General features: G+C 34.7%; 1 protein-coding gene across 2 annotated transcripts in view; it reads right to left on the bottom strand.

The window, feature by feature from the left end:
• Positions 1-1418: 1418 nt before the first annotated feature.
• The window catches only part of LOC142358720 (solute carrier family 12 member 9-like), a 44503-nt gene continuing 31952 nt past the window's right edge, over positions 1419-13969 (bottom strand). For both annotated transcript variants that reach the window (XM_075410256.1, XM_075410257.1), the window contains exon 9: positions 1419-1898. In XM_075410256.1, the coding sequence (XP_075266371.1) occupies positions 1584-1898 (315 nt within the window). In that variant the 3' untranslated portion in view covers positions 1419-1583. The remainder of the gene's footprint in view (positions 1899-13969) is intronic.

Here is a 13969-nt window from a genome sequence, read left to right as displayed (position 1 = left end):
AGTCTCATAAAAACAGAAAATAAGAAAATCAATGAAAACCTCATCAGAAAAGACTGGCTGAACATTGATGAGATCAGTCCTCCATCGGTGAATATTTGATGAAGTCCTACTAGACAACAACTCCAAAATATTCCAAAATAGGGAAATCTCATCTAGGAGCATTTAGTAATGACCGGTAGTTTCGATGTAAACGCAAAATAAGCTTCGAAAAAAAGTACTTTAAAAAAGCAAATGTTAATAGAACTAAAACTAACTTTTATAGCACCTCAAAAAAGGCTGTCATCCTCAAATGAAAACTTTCCACGGTCGTAGGGTTTCCGGATATAACTGATAATTTTCAAAATGAAAAACATCGATCGACCAAATTTGAGTTGAGAAACCTGTGAGTATATAGTCCCTTCATAACAACAGCGCGGTGGGAACATAAAAACAGTGATAGCCGTAACTATCAAATAAGTTTTGCTTTTCCTTGCGCAAAACAGACAACAACCAAGAAAATATCAAAACTAAATTTTGTATTAAAATAAAAATTTAATAATACACTTAGGTACATTTAGAATTACACAATTCAGAATCGCTCTGATGAATTCTGATAACCTAATGCTCTCTGACATAATCTCCGGGCTTTATTGGTTTATCTCTTCTTTTTATTTTGCTCGTTTAGCCGTATTCACTCATTGTGTTATTCAATAAGTGAAAGAATTTAAAATTCATTCCGTTGAAACAGTGAGTGAGCTAAGTCAGGAGACAAACGTGAAAGTTGTGACTCATGTAAAACGAAAAACCTGATTGAAAGTTAAAGCAAATTAACATCAGCACCAAAATAATAGCCGTTGAGAGGCTGACAGTGGCTATTAATAATTGCTACAAACATCGTTGGTGTGCAATTAGGGAACAAATTTTACTAGACTGCACAGACAGACTAGTCTCATAAAAACAGAAAATAAGAAAATCAATGAAAACCTCATCAGAAAAGACTGGCTGAACATTGATGAGATCAGTCCTCCATCGGTGAATATTTGATGAAGTCCTACTAGACAACAACTCCAAAATATTCCAAAATAGGGAAATCTCATCTAGGAGCATTTAGTAATGACCGGTAGTTTCGATGTAAACGCAAAATAAGCTTCGAAAAAAAGTACTTTAAAAAAGCAAATGTTAATAGAACTAAAACTAACTTTTATAGCACCTCAAAAAAGGCTGTCATCCTCAAATGAAAACTTTCCACGGTCGTAGGGTTTCCGGATATAACTGATAATTTTCAAAATGAAAAACATCGATCGACCAAATTTGAGTTGAGAAACCTGTGAGTATATAGTCCCTTCATAACAACAGCGCGGTGGGAACATAAAAACAGTGATAGCCGTAACTATCAAATAAGTTTTGCTTTTCCTTGCGCAAAACAGACAACAACCAAGAAAATATCAAAACTAAATTTTGTATTAAAATAAAAATTTAATAATACACTTAGGTACATTTAGAATTACACAATTCAGAATCACATTGAACAGAATGGAATAATGATTTTATCGATGGCACTACTTTTTGCTAAATAGTAAGTAAAATAGAGATCAGCAAAAGTCTCAAAAGCTAGTACAAGTTACAGCTGATACACCATGAACAAGCAGCGACGGCGGCAAGTTCCTGGTCAGAGCATCCAAGGGTTCCAGGTAACGTTCGCAGTTGTAAACAAGCTCTTCATCACTAGCTGATTCGCATTTCTCAGGAGTTGTATTATTCTCGTTTCCAGTAGATGCATGTTCATCAACTGTATTGGTATTTGAGAGCTTTGGCTTCTGCTTAAATTTGGCATTGACATTGCTAACGTTTGGCTTCGGAAGATAGAAGAAGGAGACAATAGTCTGTTTCGAGTGACCTCTAATAACCTCATTCAGATCCTGAACAGACCACCAGGGTTAATAATGCATTGAAAATTTGCAGCTAACGTTAATCATTAACAATGACAAGCCCAAATTGACAATGTACCTAGCCCACGCGCCAAATACCCAAAACTTACCAAATAGTTTATGACTCAAATAAAATACAATAGCTCTAAAGGTAATGAGAACTATCAACAAACATAAACATAAACCGACTAACGTCGGACAAATTGCTCTCAAACGACAGGCGGGGCAATTTAATTCAGATGCGGCATTAGGCTGGATAATTTTTTATGGGTAAAAAACTCCGATCAAGGAGGGGTTCGAAACCTCCACCTCAGTCGTGATAGTCTGAAGCATCATCAACTCGGCTATGACGGTCTTCTGACACAATATTTCACAATCGCGTTTGCTTTAGCAACAGAATTTCTGAGTAAGAGCAATTTAGGTCACGCAAAAATCACGCGTGAAAAATTCAATCGTATAATGAAACTGTAAGAATGTTAGGGAACAAAACAGTCAAGCACAAATTTTTTGCTTTAAGACACACGTTTACAATAATTACTTCAAACTTCGCTCGAAAGCAATTTATACGCTCAAAACCAATATCAATCAGAATTATAATCTACGTCTGACAACATAAAGCACAAAGTCTTTAAATAAAACATTAAGTCTTCGTGCCAGAGCTATATCCCGAATCGCTTGTGAGGTAAGTCAGAAATCAAACACGAAAGTGTTCACAAACTGATGCCCATCAACTAAAACTTTTCCTGGCCAAATTTTTTTCCTTTTTTATTGAACATATGACCAGAAAAATGCATAGAGAAAATTGGAATAAAATCAAAAGGGACTTAATTAAAAATAATTAAGAGTCAATAAAGACAAGCAGCACAAAAGCAAAAACTACCGAGAATACTTAATACAAGTCGTACACGCTGCTCTCAGATAAATGTCAATACGACTTCAATTGCAACTTTCTCAACTCGTGGGTGGCAACGCTCTAGCACCAACAAATATCTTCAGAGGCTTCAATTGAAGGTACTATTATTCGCCAGATTAATTAAAACATGAAAGAAGGATTAGTTTTAAAACAAAAATATTAAAAAAAAACAAGATCAATTAATATCAAGATGAAATTTTCGACAACGTAATGGGCATAAAAAGATTAAAACTAATACGAAATAATCACACGAAAACAATAAAACTTCAACACTGAGAACTAATCATTCTGAAAAAAACTAAAACTTTTCTAATGCCATTAAACCTCTTCGAGTCGTAAAAAGACACACATTTTTAATATTACTACGTCAAACGTGGTTTTCCAGAGCAAAAATTAAAACCTGTTTTGTTTTGGCAAAACATTTTAAGAAACATTTTACAGTTCAAATAGTTTTCACATGCTGTAACAGCCTGGAGCAGTAATGTTCAAACTACAAATAAGTAATATTAGCGATGCTAGCTAGCATTACGGCGTGCAATAGAGAAGAGCTGAGCGCAGTGGGAGGGGGTCAAGCATGGGTGGGAGGTTGAGTTCACAGGGCTAGGCGGGGGTCCAAATCGCCACGTGGAGGAAGATGAACGGCGAGAGTAGTGGGGTGGGGGAGAGAAGTAGGGGATGGGATGACTGGGACGCGGGGGGGGGGGGGGAGAGGTTCAAAATTTTAAGATTCAGAACTTCCCTTTGCTTCATGAAATTGTCGCCTCAAAACAGTTTTGATGGATTGCATCTTTAGAAAATATAAGGCGTAAGGCTCCACGAGATCTCCTCAGCCTCTTTTTGATGAAGAAGAAGACTAGAATAGTCTCAAAAAATTGGTAAGGCGAAAAATCCTAAAAAAGACTGCAGGACTAATATATAATTGGGATCTTTTCCGTGTGCCCCCCAGTACGTTACGCCCCCCCCCCCCAGTTACAGCGCACGTGCCATTGCATAGCGAATCATTGTGTAAAAATATGGCACGTGCGTCTGGGGGTGCAAATAATATGCGCCCACTAAGCTGGGGGGCACAAACGGAAAAGATCCGATAATTGCTACCAACTACGCTTGAGAGCAGCTAATTAAGCAATCAAAAGCAACAAATTTTTCACTCCTCAATCAATTCACCCTAAACTTAATCTATTCTAAATAAAAAAAAACCATTACACAATAACCATTTTTCACACCTGAGTCTTTCCACCATTCCACCACAGTTTCGATCAATTAAAAATTGTCATTTTATACGCACAATTTTGGTCAAATAACGAACAAGAAGGCTCACAAATTTGCGCCGGCACACAATGTTCCAAACCCACCCAACCACGTTTGTGACTTAATTGTCCCCCAAATGAGGAAGAGAATAGAGCGCCAAAGATACCATTCATCAAGGAGAGTAAAAGACAAGACACAACAAACTCATATAAAAACAAGCATTACCTACGACCAAAACTCATTGTCTATTTTTTTAAAAATTTATTGATGAAGTCAAAATATTATCAGATAAAAACTAAACTAAACCAAATGACTGGCCATTCACCAGAAAAGAAAGGAGACCGGTTTCAAAGGAGACTAATTAATAAGTATACAGAAAACAAAAATAGCCAACTTAGAAATTACATTTACACTTTTTGAAAACAATTAAAAGCAAATTCATGAAAGCCATTAGCAATCAATCGAAATCATTCAATGGCCTTTCTACTTTCACACAAAAAATCGAGACTTGTAAGCATCCAGAATGTCATACGACCACAAAAAACAAATACAGGCAAAAATCAGTCAATTCAATTTTGCGTGCAAACGGTGTCGAAGCCTGTAAAATAAATCTGTTCACTGAAAAAGTTGAATAAGATCAACTGCTCCTTCTTTCAACGCCAATTATGTGATCTGCAGCTTGTTATTAATGTGCCATTCCATTAATGTAATGATCGGACGAGACAACAAAGGAGATCAAATATATAAAATGGTCAAAAAATTGAAAAAATAATGAAAACTCGTCGAATCAGCGCCGAAAAGTAGTATTTAATAAATAAAAAAGCAATAAAAGCCAAAAATTAGTTTGATTGAAAAGAATGCGACTCCTTTCTTTGCTGAGAATACGCTAAAAGGTAGTAGAAGTAAAGAAATTAGCAAATCTCAGAAAAATTATTTTTATAAAACAATATGACAAAATAAAACAGTGAGTTTTCCAGTTAAAAAATCAAAAGTCGAGTATTTTTCGCAGCTTAGAAAACCAATTGGACATATTTGCGAGACTAAGTCTGAAGACTGTAAAATAACAAAGAACACAAGTAGAACTAAAAAAAATTTAACAATTTTACGCACATTGTTGAAGCGGTAAAATATATGCTTTTCACAGAAACTATCATGTAAACTCATAGGCCTTCAATTGCAGGTACGTTAAAACTGTCAGGAAATGAGATTTGATCTGAAATAATTCCGGTCTGTAACTAACAAAAAAAACAAGAACGGCAAAAGTACTTCTAAAATATATATATAGAGCGAAATTAAAACCCAAAAAGTATAAAATTCCACAACTGAGCCAAAACTAGTCCTGCTCTTACTTCTTCTCCATTAAACTCAAAATATTCCAAAGTTTACCGGAATACCTAAACTGACTGAAATGTCGATATATAAAAAAAGATAAATTTTGGGTACTAAATAATATTTGGTACTTAAGTTATATTACTAATAAAACATTATGTATCAACTGCAAACATTATATAGTTTCTGTATTAGCTCTCTCGATGCCTAACTTACCATTTGATTAATTAGATTCAGCAAAGAACACTGAATGTAGGCAAAAAAGTGTTCATAAAAGGAAAACAATTTGTCAAGGCATAAAAACCATGAGCTTTACTTGAAAAACAATATTGATTTATTGGACATCAATTGGGCACAAATCGAGCCTCTTATTAATTGCATTTTTGAAGGAAAATAGACTTGCTGGTAATTGGAATACAAAAACATAGCCGGCAGATTGCCGAAATAGCTGCGAAAGAATAGACCTGCGTGCCATATAAGAGATAGAAACAGATACAGATCTAAATTGAAAAAAAAATCGACGCCACTCAAACTAGACTAAAAAAAATTCAGCGATAAATTAATAAAGCTTGTTACAATTCATTCCACAGAAGCCTCTTATTAGGGACCTTTATTGCACATATGAGTTCCTTTGACCTTAAACAAATTCAAATTAAAATTAAGTTTTAAAGTGCAAAAGTCATTTTATTGAGTGAGGTAAGTCACGTATGATCAAAATCTAATCAGGCAAATAACCTAAAAACTTTCGCTAAAGCGAGTGAGAAATGACGTCACGCGCGCAAATGCCGTTAGTGAGAGGAAGAAGTCATTCAGAAAATTTGACTTTTTCAGCTTTGCTGTGTGAACAAATGTAAAACGAAAAAAGAGCGTCAGACGACGAAACAAAAAAAACCAAGAGCACCGCAATATAGCTACGCTCAGCTTACAGCTTCGCAGCTATAATTGCAAAAAAAATTAAAACGACAACCGAAATACAATCCGAATCCTTTTTCGTTATTAAAATCAACGATGGGACCAAACCTGGCGTTGCTATCGCTTCCGGCTGTTGAAAAACGCATTGTTCTGAAACATTGGAAGTTGTTTTGAATTGCAAAACAAAAATAACATACCCGGTAGATAGCCTGAAAATAGCCGCCGTTAATTCCCATAACCAAGATTGGGATTGAAAAAAGAAACTAATGGAAATGATTTTTGCAGGCAGACAATTCTAAAAAGCCAAATAATTTGATGTTTCGAAGTGAGACATCACAGGGCTCCTGTTTTGAAGTGAGACATCACAGGGGCTAGTATCAATACCAATAATCATTAGAGATGGTAACTAAGAACAAAGTTCGAATAACGGGCATCTAAAATTGGGCTTAATGGGTTTATCCCGTTTCTAGATCTGATGTCGTTTTCTGATACTGACTCTGATGAATTTGAAATGCCTTGCTGAGCAACTGCTGTCTAAAAACAATTAGCATAATGAGAGAAGAGTGAAAATAGCCTAGAGAAGTCCAAAAGATTTCAAGCAAAATGTAGAACAAGCCGTGAACTGAGGTAAAGCAAAAAAAGTTTAGTACGACAAAGTAAAAATAGTCACTTCTTTAGTCGCAAAAAAATTAGAGCACTATAATAGCCGACGGCGTCTATTATTATAAATCAAAAATAAATGGCATTTTTCAGAAATTTTGAATTAATTAGCGAAAGATCGCAGAAATGTTACCTTCAGAAAACTTTCTGAAAAACCCGAGGTACAATAAGCTAATATCTGAGTTAACAAAGATCGTGTCAGCATTTTTCATTTCTGCACTAACGGTGAAACTGGAAAAAAGGGGCCAGAAAAGCATATTTGCTACCATTTTTATGGAAAAAAAGGAAATTCCGAATTTTCAAAAATTAGGCTGCAAAAATAGCAAAAACAGTTGGCTCAAACAATTCACCAGCTCCCGTTTATCTTTAAACGTAAAATCATTGAGACTATAGTGAACATTTCAATCATATTTTAGCATACATTGATCAAAACTTAAGGAGAATTACAAAAATCTTAACAAAACAACGGAAGTTAGGCTAGCGTTCACCAACGGAAAAACAAAGTTAAAAAACATCACCAACTAACGTCGGGCGAATTGCTCTCAAACAACCGGCGAGCGATTGGCTTTGTCAGTAGCTAGCCACGGTTTAGTGAGACTAGCTTTAGCTTTGTTCAATTCTTCAACTTCTATAGTTTTCTAGCCTTGTTAGTAAATAAACAAACTGATATTTTAAAAGTTTGCAAAACATTGCATAATTTAAAAGCAAAGCTTCCACACTTCGCAGTTAAAATGTCCAAAACTATTTGCTGTCTGTGGAGTTATGTCAAGGAATCCATCTGCAAGATTTGAAAAGCTTTATTGGCCAGTGATGATCGCTAAACTCCGAAAACCGAAAAGGACAAAAATCCTCAAAAATTTTGAAAACAATAGCCAATTTTAACAAAAAATTGCTAAATTCAAGATATTAAAATCTTCAAAACCATTTTATCGTCTCAAAAGACTATCCAGTATCCCTATTTCAAGCTTTAAATAGTTTTACCGGCTCATAATGATCCGGTAAACTCATAAAAACAAGCATTACCTACGACCAAAACTCATGGTCTATTTTTTTAAATTTATTGATGAAGTTAAAATATTATCAGATAAAAACTAAACTAAACCAAATGACTGGTCTTTCACCAGAAAAGAAAGGCGACCGGTTTCAATGGAGACTAATTAATAAGTATACAGAAAACAAAAATATCCAACATAGAAATTACATTTACACTTCTTGAAAACAATTAAAAGCAAAGTCATGAAAGCCTTTAGCAAGCAATCGAAATCATTCAACGGCTTTTCTAAAGATCCGTAAACTTGGATAGTGATAAAAAATTTTCCAAAAATTTAAACAAGAAAGTTTTTGAAAAAAATTGCTTAAGCTGGAGGCATTAAAATACTGATAATCATTCTATTAACTATAGAAAATATGCGGCATCTTATCATCAAACCTTGGAGGAGGTCCCAGGGACCCTGGTGCCGGAAAAAATGATAAAAAAATTAAACTCAATAAGATTCAAAAAACTTGAAATTGCAAAAAATTTTTGAAAACTGCTATTAAAATCTGGAAAAACATTCCATTGCATTAAGAAGCTATGCAGTAACCGATATCCAAACCCTCGAGGAAGCTATGTGGCTCTTGAGGCTGCAGAAACCTGAATAATGACAAAAAAAAACAAAAAACTTTAAACTGCAAGTTGCACAAAAAAACTGCTAAAATTTAAAACTAATCCATGGCCGAAAACCATTTCCAGTAACTTACTATGAAAAGCTAACGGAGATTTTCTGTTAGGCTGAAAAACCTGAATAATGACAATCTTTAAAAAATTTGAAAAAAAAAATTTGCAAATTTTGTAAAAAAAGCTTTAATTCGTGCTGTTGAAATTTTGAAAATAATTTAATAAAATAAAAAATAAAATATTTTATTCTATTTAGAATTTATACAGTCACCTATTGTCAAACCCTGGGGGAGGTTCATCGGCTCTTGAGGCTGGAGAATCCTAGAAACCGACAAAAAATTTCAAAAAAATTGAAAAAACTTATCGAAAATTTGCAAAAAAAAATGTGATATTAAAAAGTTTAAAACAATCCCATGGCCAAAAAAAATTTTTCAGTGACTGATTATTAAACACTTACTGAGGTTTTGCTGGCCCCTGGGTCTGTAAAAACTTGAATAATAAAATAAATGTCAAAAAATTGAAAAAAAGTGCACCTTTTGTCAAATAATAAAATTCGTGATGTTAAAATGTTGAAACCATTCCACTACCACTAGAAACTATGCAGAAACCTATTATTAAACTCTAGAGGAGGTACCTTGACACCTATGGCAGAATGAACCCAAAGAATGACGAAAATTTTCAAAAAGCTTGCAAAAATTGTGAAAATTAGTATAAAATTGAGTGTTTTTAGCGATCGGTTGTCCGAACGTAGCCACGGTTGGGGGGGGGGGGGGGGAGGGGGGGAGGGGGGCGACAGTGGGGTGGGGGCAACAGCGTGGTAGGGGGCAGTAGTGGGGGGTCAAAAGTGGGGGTGACGAACAACCGATCTTCAACCTCTAAGAACCACCCTTCACACCATAAGTATAAGTCTCCAAAACAGTTCGAGCTGAAACAGAGCTGAAAGGCTCTAAGAGCACTTAGTGCCCGCTGGGCGCTGCCTGTTTATCTCTTTTTTGAGGACGAAAAGTCAAAAGCGTCAGACGAAAAATCGGTCAAGCGAAAAATTGCATAAAAAAGACCAACAGGACTAATATAATTGCTACAAACTTCGTTTGAGAGCAATTAAAAAAACTGGTTTTGTTTGAAATTCTACGCTGGACCACATTTCTAATGATACCACTCACAACCCTGTACGATGAATATATCGGTCAGCGAAAAATCTCAGCGAAAAATCTTAACAAAAAAAACCAGTTGAGTATATAGTTCCTCCCACTAAAGTGGAACGGAACAATTTAGGTTTACAAAGATTGCTACCATATTCGACAAAAAGCAGAGACTAATATTTCATCATCATGTTTGCGTTCATATTGAAGACACAACTCCTTGATTTTATTTCCAGTATGATATCTGGTAACTTCGAACTAAGGGTTTTTCAAATATTAAAGAAATTTTAGAAGTTGATAGCCATTATTTTAGCCTGAAATGTGTGAACAATTACTTCAGCTTGGAATTTTTCAAAAAAAAAAACAATAGTTCAGCTGCTGCGCTACGTTTGCTTATTATGATGACCAAATTATCCGCATTACTGGAGAACTTAATCACCATTCAACAATTGGCGAGTAGAAAAATTATGAAGAAGGTACTCAGGAACATTATTTTAATATCAGTTGCATCAGAACCCAGAGGTTCAGCCAATTACCAAATTGGCCGACACAATATGCTTTGCCGACTAAAATAAAATTTATTCAAATTTTGCAGCAACAAAGAGGCAGCTGCAAATATAATTTGTCCACAAAACAGCGAATCTATATTCTGAAATCACCGAACTTGAATGAAGCTTATTTATTCTGACAACGGAAATGAACATCAGGAACACATTTTAAAATTTTGCAGTCTCATATTTGACGGCTGTTTTCAAAATTCCTATTTCTGACTCGATGATGTTTACACAAATTTACGTCAACATCAGAATTTCTACCAATATTACCAATGACGCATTGATATTTTTGGACGCTTGTTTGTACGCCAATTTGCCAGAAAAATGAATAAGCTGGTCGACGCCAAGACTTCTAACTTTTATTCAAACACTTCTACAGCTTTTTAGTTTTCTGGCTATCCAAAATGTATAAACTTTATAGAGAAAGCTGGTGATTTCCGCAAGCAACAAATCAAAAAAAAACAATTAAGCACTGTTATATCAAAATAGTTGATAGTTTTATACAAGAAAAAAAAACCAGACTGAAATGGCAGGGAATTGATAACGAAAAGTGTCTCTACGTCAACAATGACAAATAAAAGAATCTGTAATCCCGTACAGTTCCAATTTGTTCTTCAAAACATTCGATCCGTATCTAAGAACCTAGACGAGTTTGAAGTTTACATTAATAGCATGTCTCAGAAACCTGAAGCAGTTTGCCTTACTGAGACTTGGTTAAATCCTAGCTATAACAATAACTGTTTTTCTTTGAATGGTTATCAAACAATTATATCCAGCAATCGTAAAAAAAAGAGGTGGAGGTGTTGCATTCTTCTTGAAAAATAACATAAATTGTCAGATAGTTAAAAAATTAGAGACGAATTCCGTTCAACTACTAACAGTCGCCATCAAAACTATAAAAGAAGAAATCTGGTTCTCATGTATTTACATGCCACCAAATTGCACTAATGAAGCCAATTTCTTGACGGTTGAAAGATATCTCGACAGCCTAATGGTTGACCCAGAAACAAAACACGTACTTTGTGGGGATTTTAATGTTAATTTTTTAGTAAACAGCAAAAAAGCCGAAAGCTTAAAAAGCCTTTTAGCCGGAAACGGTCTCAGTATATCAAGCAATAACGACCCAACGAGGGTATCAAATGGCAGAGGTACGCTCATTGACGCAATAGTTTCTAACTTTTTTATAGAAACAAAAGTTAAATCAACCAGCATAACAGATCATCACACGGTAGAAGGTTCCTTTGACCTCGATGGCAGTCCAGAAAAGTATTTTAAAGCTCTAAAAAACCGCAATTGGCATAACCTAGATAATCCAATTACAAAAGAAAGACTCGAAAAGGATCTCAGGTATCAATTTGAGGTCCACAGAAGTAGTTTAGAACTCTTACCAATTGACAAAGCCTTCAAAAAACTTCACGAATTGCTCACAGAAGCATTAAACAGTCACCTTCCTGAAAAATATCGTACACAAAAAAAGAACAAAAATTGGATCGATAATGAGGTTAAAAACTTAGCGACGAAAAAACGTAGTCTTAAGAAACTGGCAGATACAACTGGAAGTCCACCAATTCACGAAAATTTCCAAAAACCTTGTAAAAACCTTGAATCTCTCATCAGATCTAAAAAACAAACTTTTTATCAAAATCTACTTAAAACCGATTCGTTAAAAAACAAAAAATCTTTTTTTGAGCTTTACAGATCTTTAGCCGGCAATTCAGAGTCCTCTAAAGTTGTCTGCTCGCAAAATAAAGTAGATGAGTTTAACGAGTTCTTCGCAAACATTGGGAAAAAATTGAATGCAGAATTTTTAACAAGAAGTGCCGTAACGATAGAAAACCAGAGTCAAAGTATGTTTCTAAAATGAATATCTGCAAATGACGTAATGTACGCTATCAACAACTGTAAAAACAAATTTAGTCTTGATTGCTATAACTTGAACTATTTTCTCATTAAAAAAGTTTCTGACTGTTTAACAGCTCCTTTACAATTCTTGTTTAACAGATGCATAGAACTTGGACAATACCCAGAGAGTTTGAAAATAGCAAAAGTTATACCGTTCTTCAAAAATGGAAATTAAGATGACCCATCAAATTTCAGGCCCATCTCGTTGCTACCAATTATAGGGAAAGTCTTTGAGCGGATTATATTTGATCGAATTCAAAACTACCTAAACGTTTTCGAAATTCTCTCAGATTCACAATTTGGCTTCAGGCACGGGAAGAGCACAGTTGATGCCATTGCAACCTTAATAGAGGAAATAAGATCAAATCTCCACAACAACAGTGAAAAAACCAAATGCACCTTTCTAGACTTAAAGAAAGCTTTTGATACTGTCGATCACAAGATTTTACTGCAAAAGTGTTATAGATATGGTCTGCGTGGTCCAATATACAACATTTTAAAATCATATTTGTCCAAACGAACGCAATATACTTTAATTGGAGATAAAAAGTCCAAACTGAATCTTATAGAACTAGGCGTGCCACAGGGATCAATTCTTGGCCCACTGTTGTTTATTATCTACATGAATGACTTAAGTTTGTCCCAGAAAAAATCAAATGTTATTTTATACGCCGATGACACTGTTGTGAAGAGCAGAAGTTCTGCATCGAAAATTGACGATGATCACGACAGAGCACTAGATAACGTCAATGATTGGCTCATAAAAAACAAACTAACACTGAACAAGGAAAAAACAAAAGGCATGCTTTTTGTAACGAAAAATCAAAAAATGTTGTGTCAAGAACATTCATAAAAAACACTAAAATTGAAAAACAAAGTTTCAAATACCTGGGCATCACGATAGATAACGATCTACGTTTCACAAAGCACTCAAAGCATGTGGTCACAAAACTTTTGTCGAATTGTTCTATCTTTTATAAACTAAGAAATGTTTTGAGAGAATCACAGATGATAAAAGCGTTTAAAACATACATACAGCCAATAGTACAATACGGAGTCCTGATATACGGGTCAACAACAATCACAACTATTAGGGAAATAGACAAAGTTATCAAACGTATCGTGCGGCTAATTTTTCATCGAAAAAAGTTTGAAAGCATTTACGAAGAAAGAGTAAAACATAGGATCTATTTAGCCTCGGAGTTACATGCCTATGAGGTACTTAAGCAGACACTAAAAAACATAAGGGGACAATGTAATATTTCACCAATTTCAAAGGGTTTCTCAATGCAAAATTGCCTTAAAAAAAGCAAGCGGTTGATTAAAAACAAAATAGCTCAAGGTAAAAATCTATTTCACAGTTTTTCAAAAATAGTTAGGATAAGGCGAGTCTTAAGAATGCTTCTAGGTTACGATGATGAAATAATAGAAAAGATTGAAAACATGTCTACTGCCGAAACAAAAAATTTCTGTCATCAATTTCTAGATAATTATATTTTGGGTAATGAGGACATAGTCAGACTGTTGTATGAGTTTTAATATCACAACTCAAAGGCGTTCCATAACCAGAATAATGTTTTCACTGGGTTTAATGCTACCTTGAAAAATAGTGCTTCCTGTTTTTTTTCTTTCTTCATTTTGAATCACTTTCATCCAGATAAACTGAACGAGACACTTGAGAACGGGCCATCGGCCCAATAGTGCTCTCCCACAGTCAAATATGTGATTGTATTTCTACAAGTAAT

This window comes from Convolutriloba macropyga, chromosome 2, assembly GCF_964194025.1.
Source record: "Convolutriloba macropyga chromosome 2, txConMacr16.3, whole genome shotgun sequence".
In the NCBI taxonomy this organism is placed as follows: Eukaryota; Metazoa; Xenacoelomorpha; order Acoela; family Convolutidae; genus Convolutriloba; species Convolutriloba macropyga.
The sequence above is the reverse complement of the archived record's forward strand: the minus strand, read 5'-3'. Positions and strand labels throughout refer to the sequence as shown.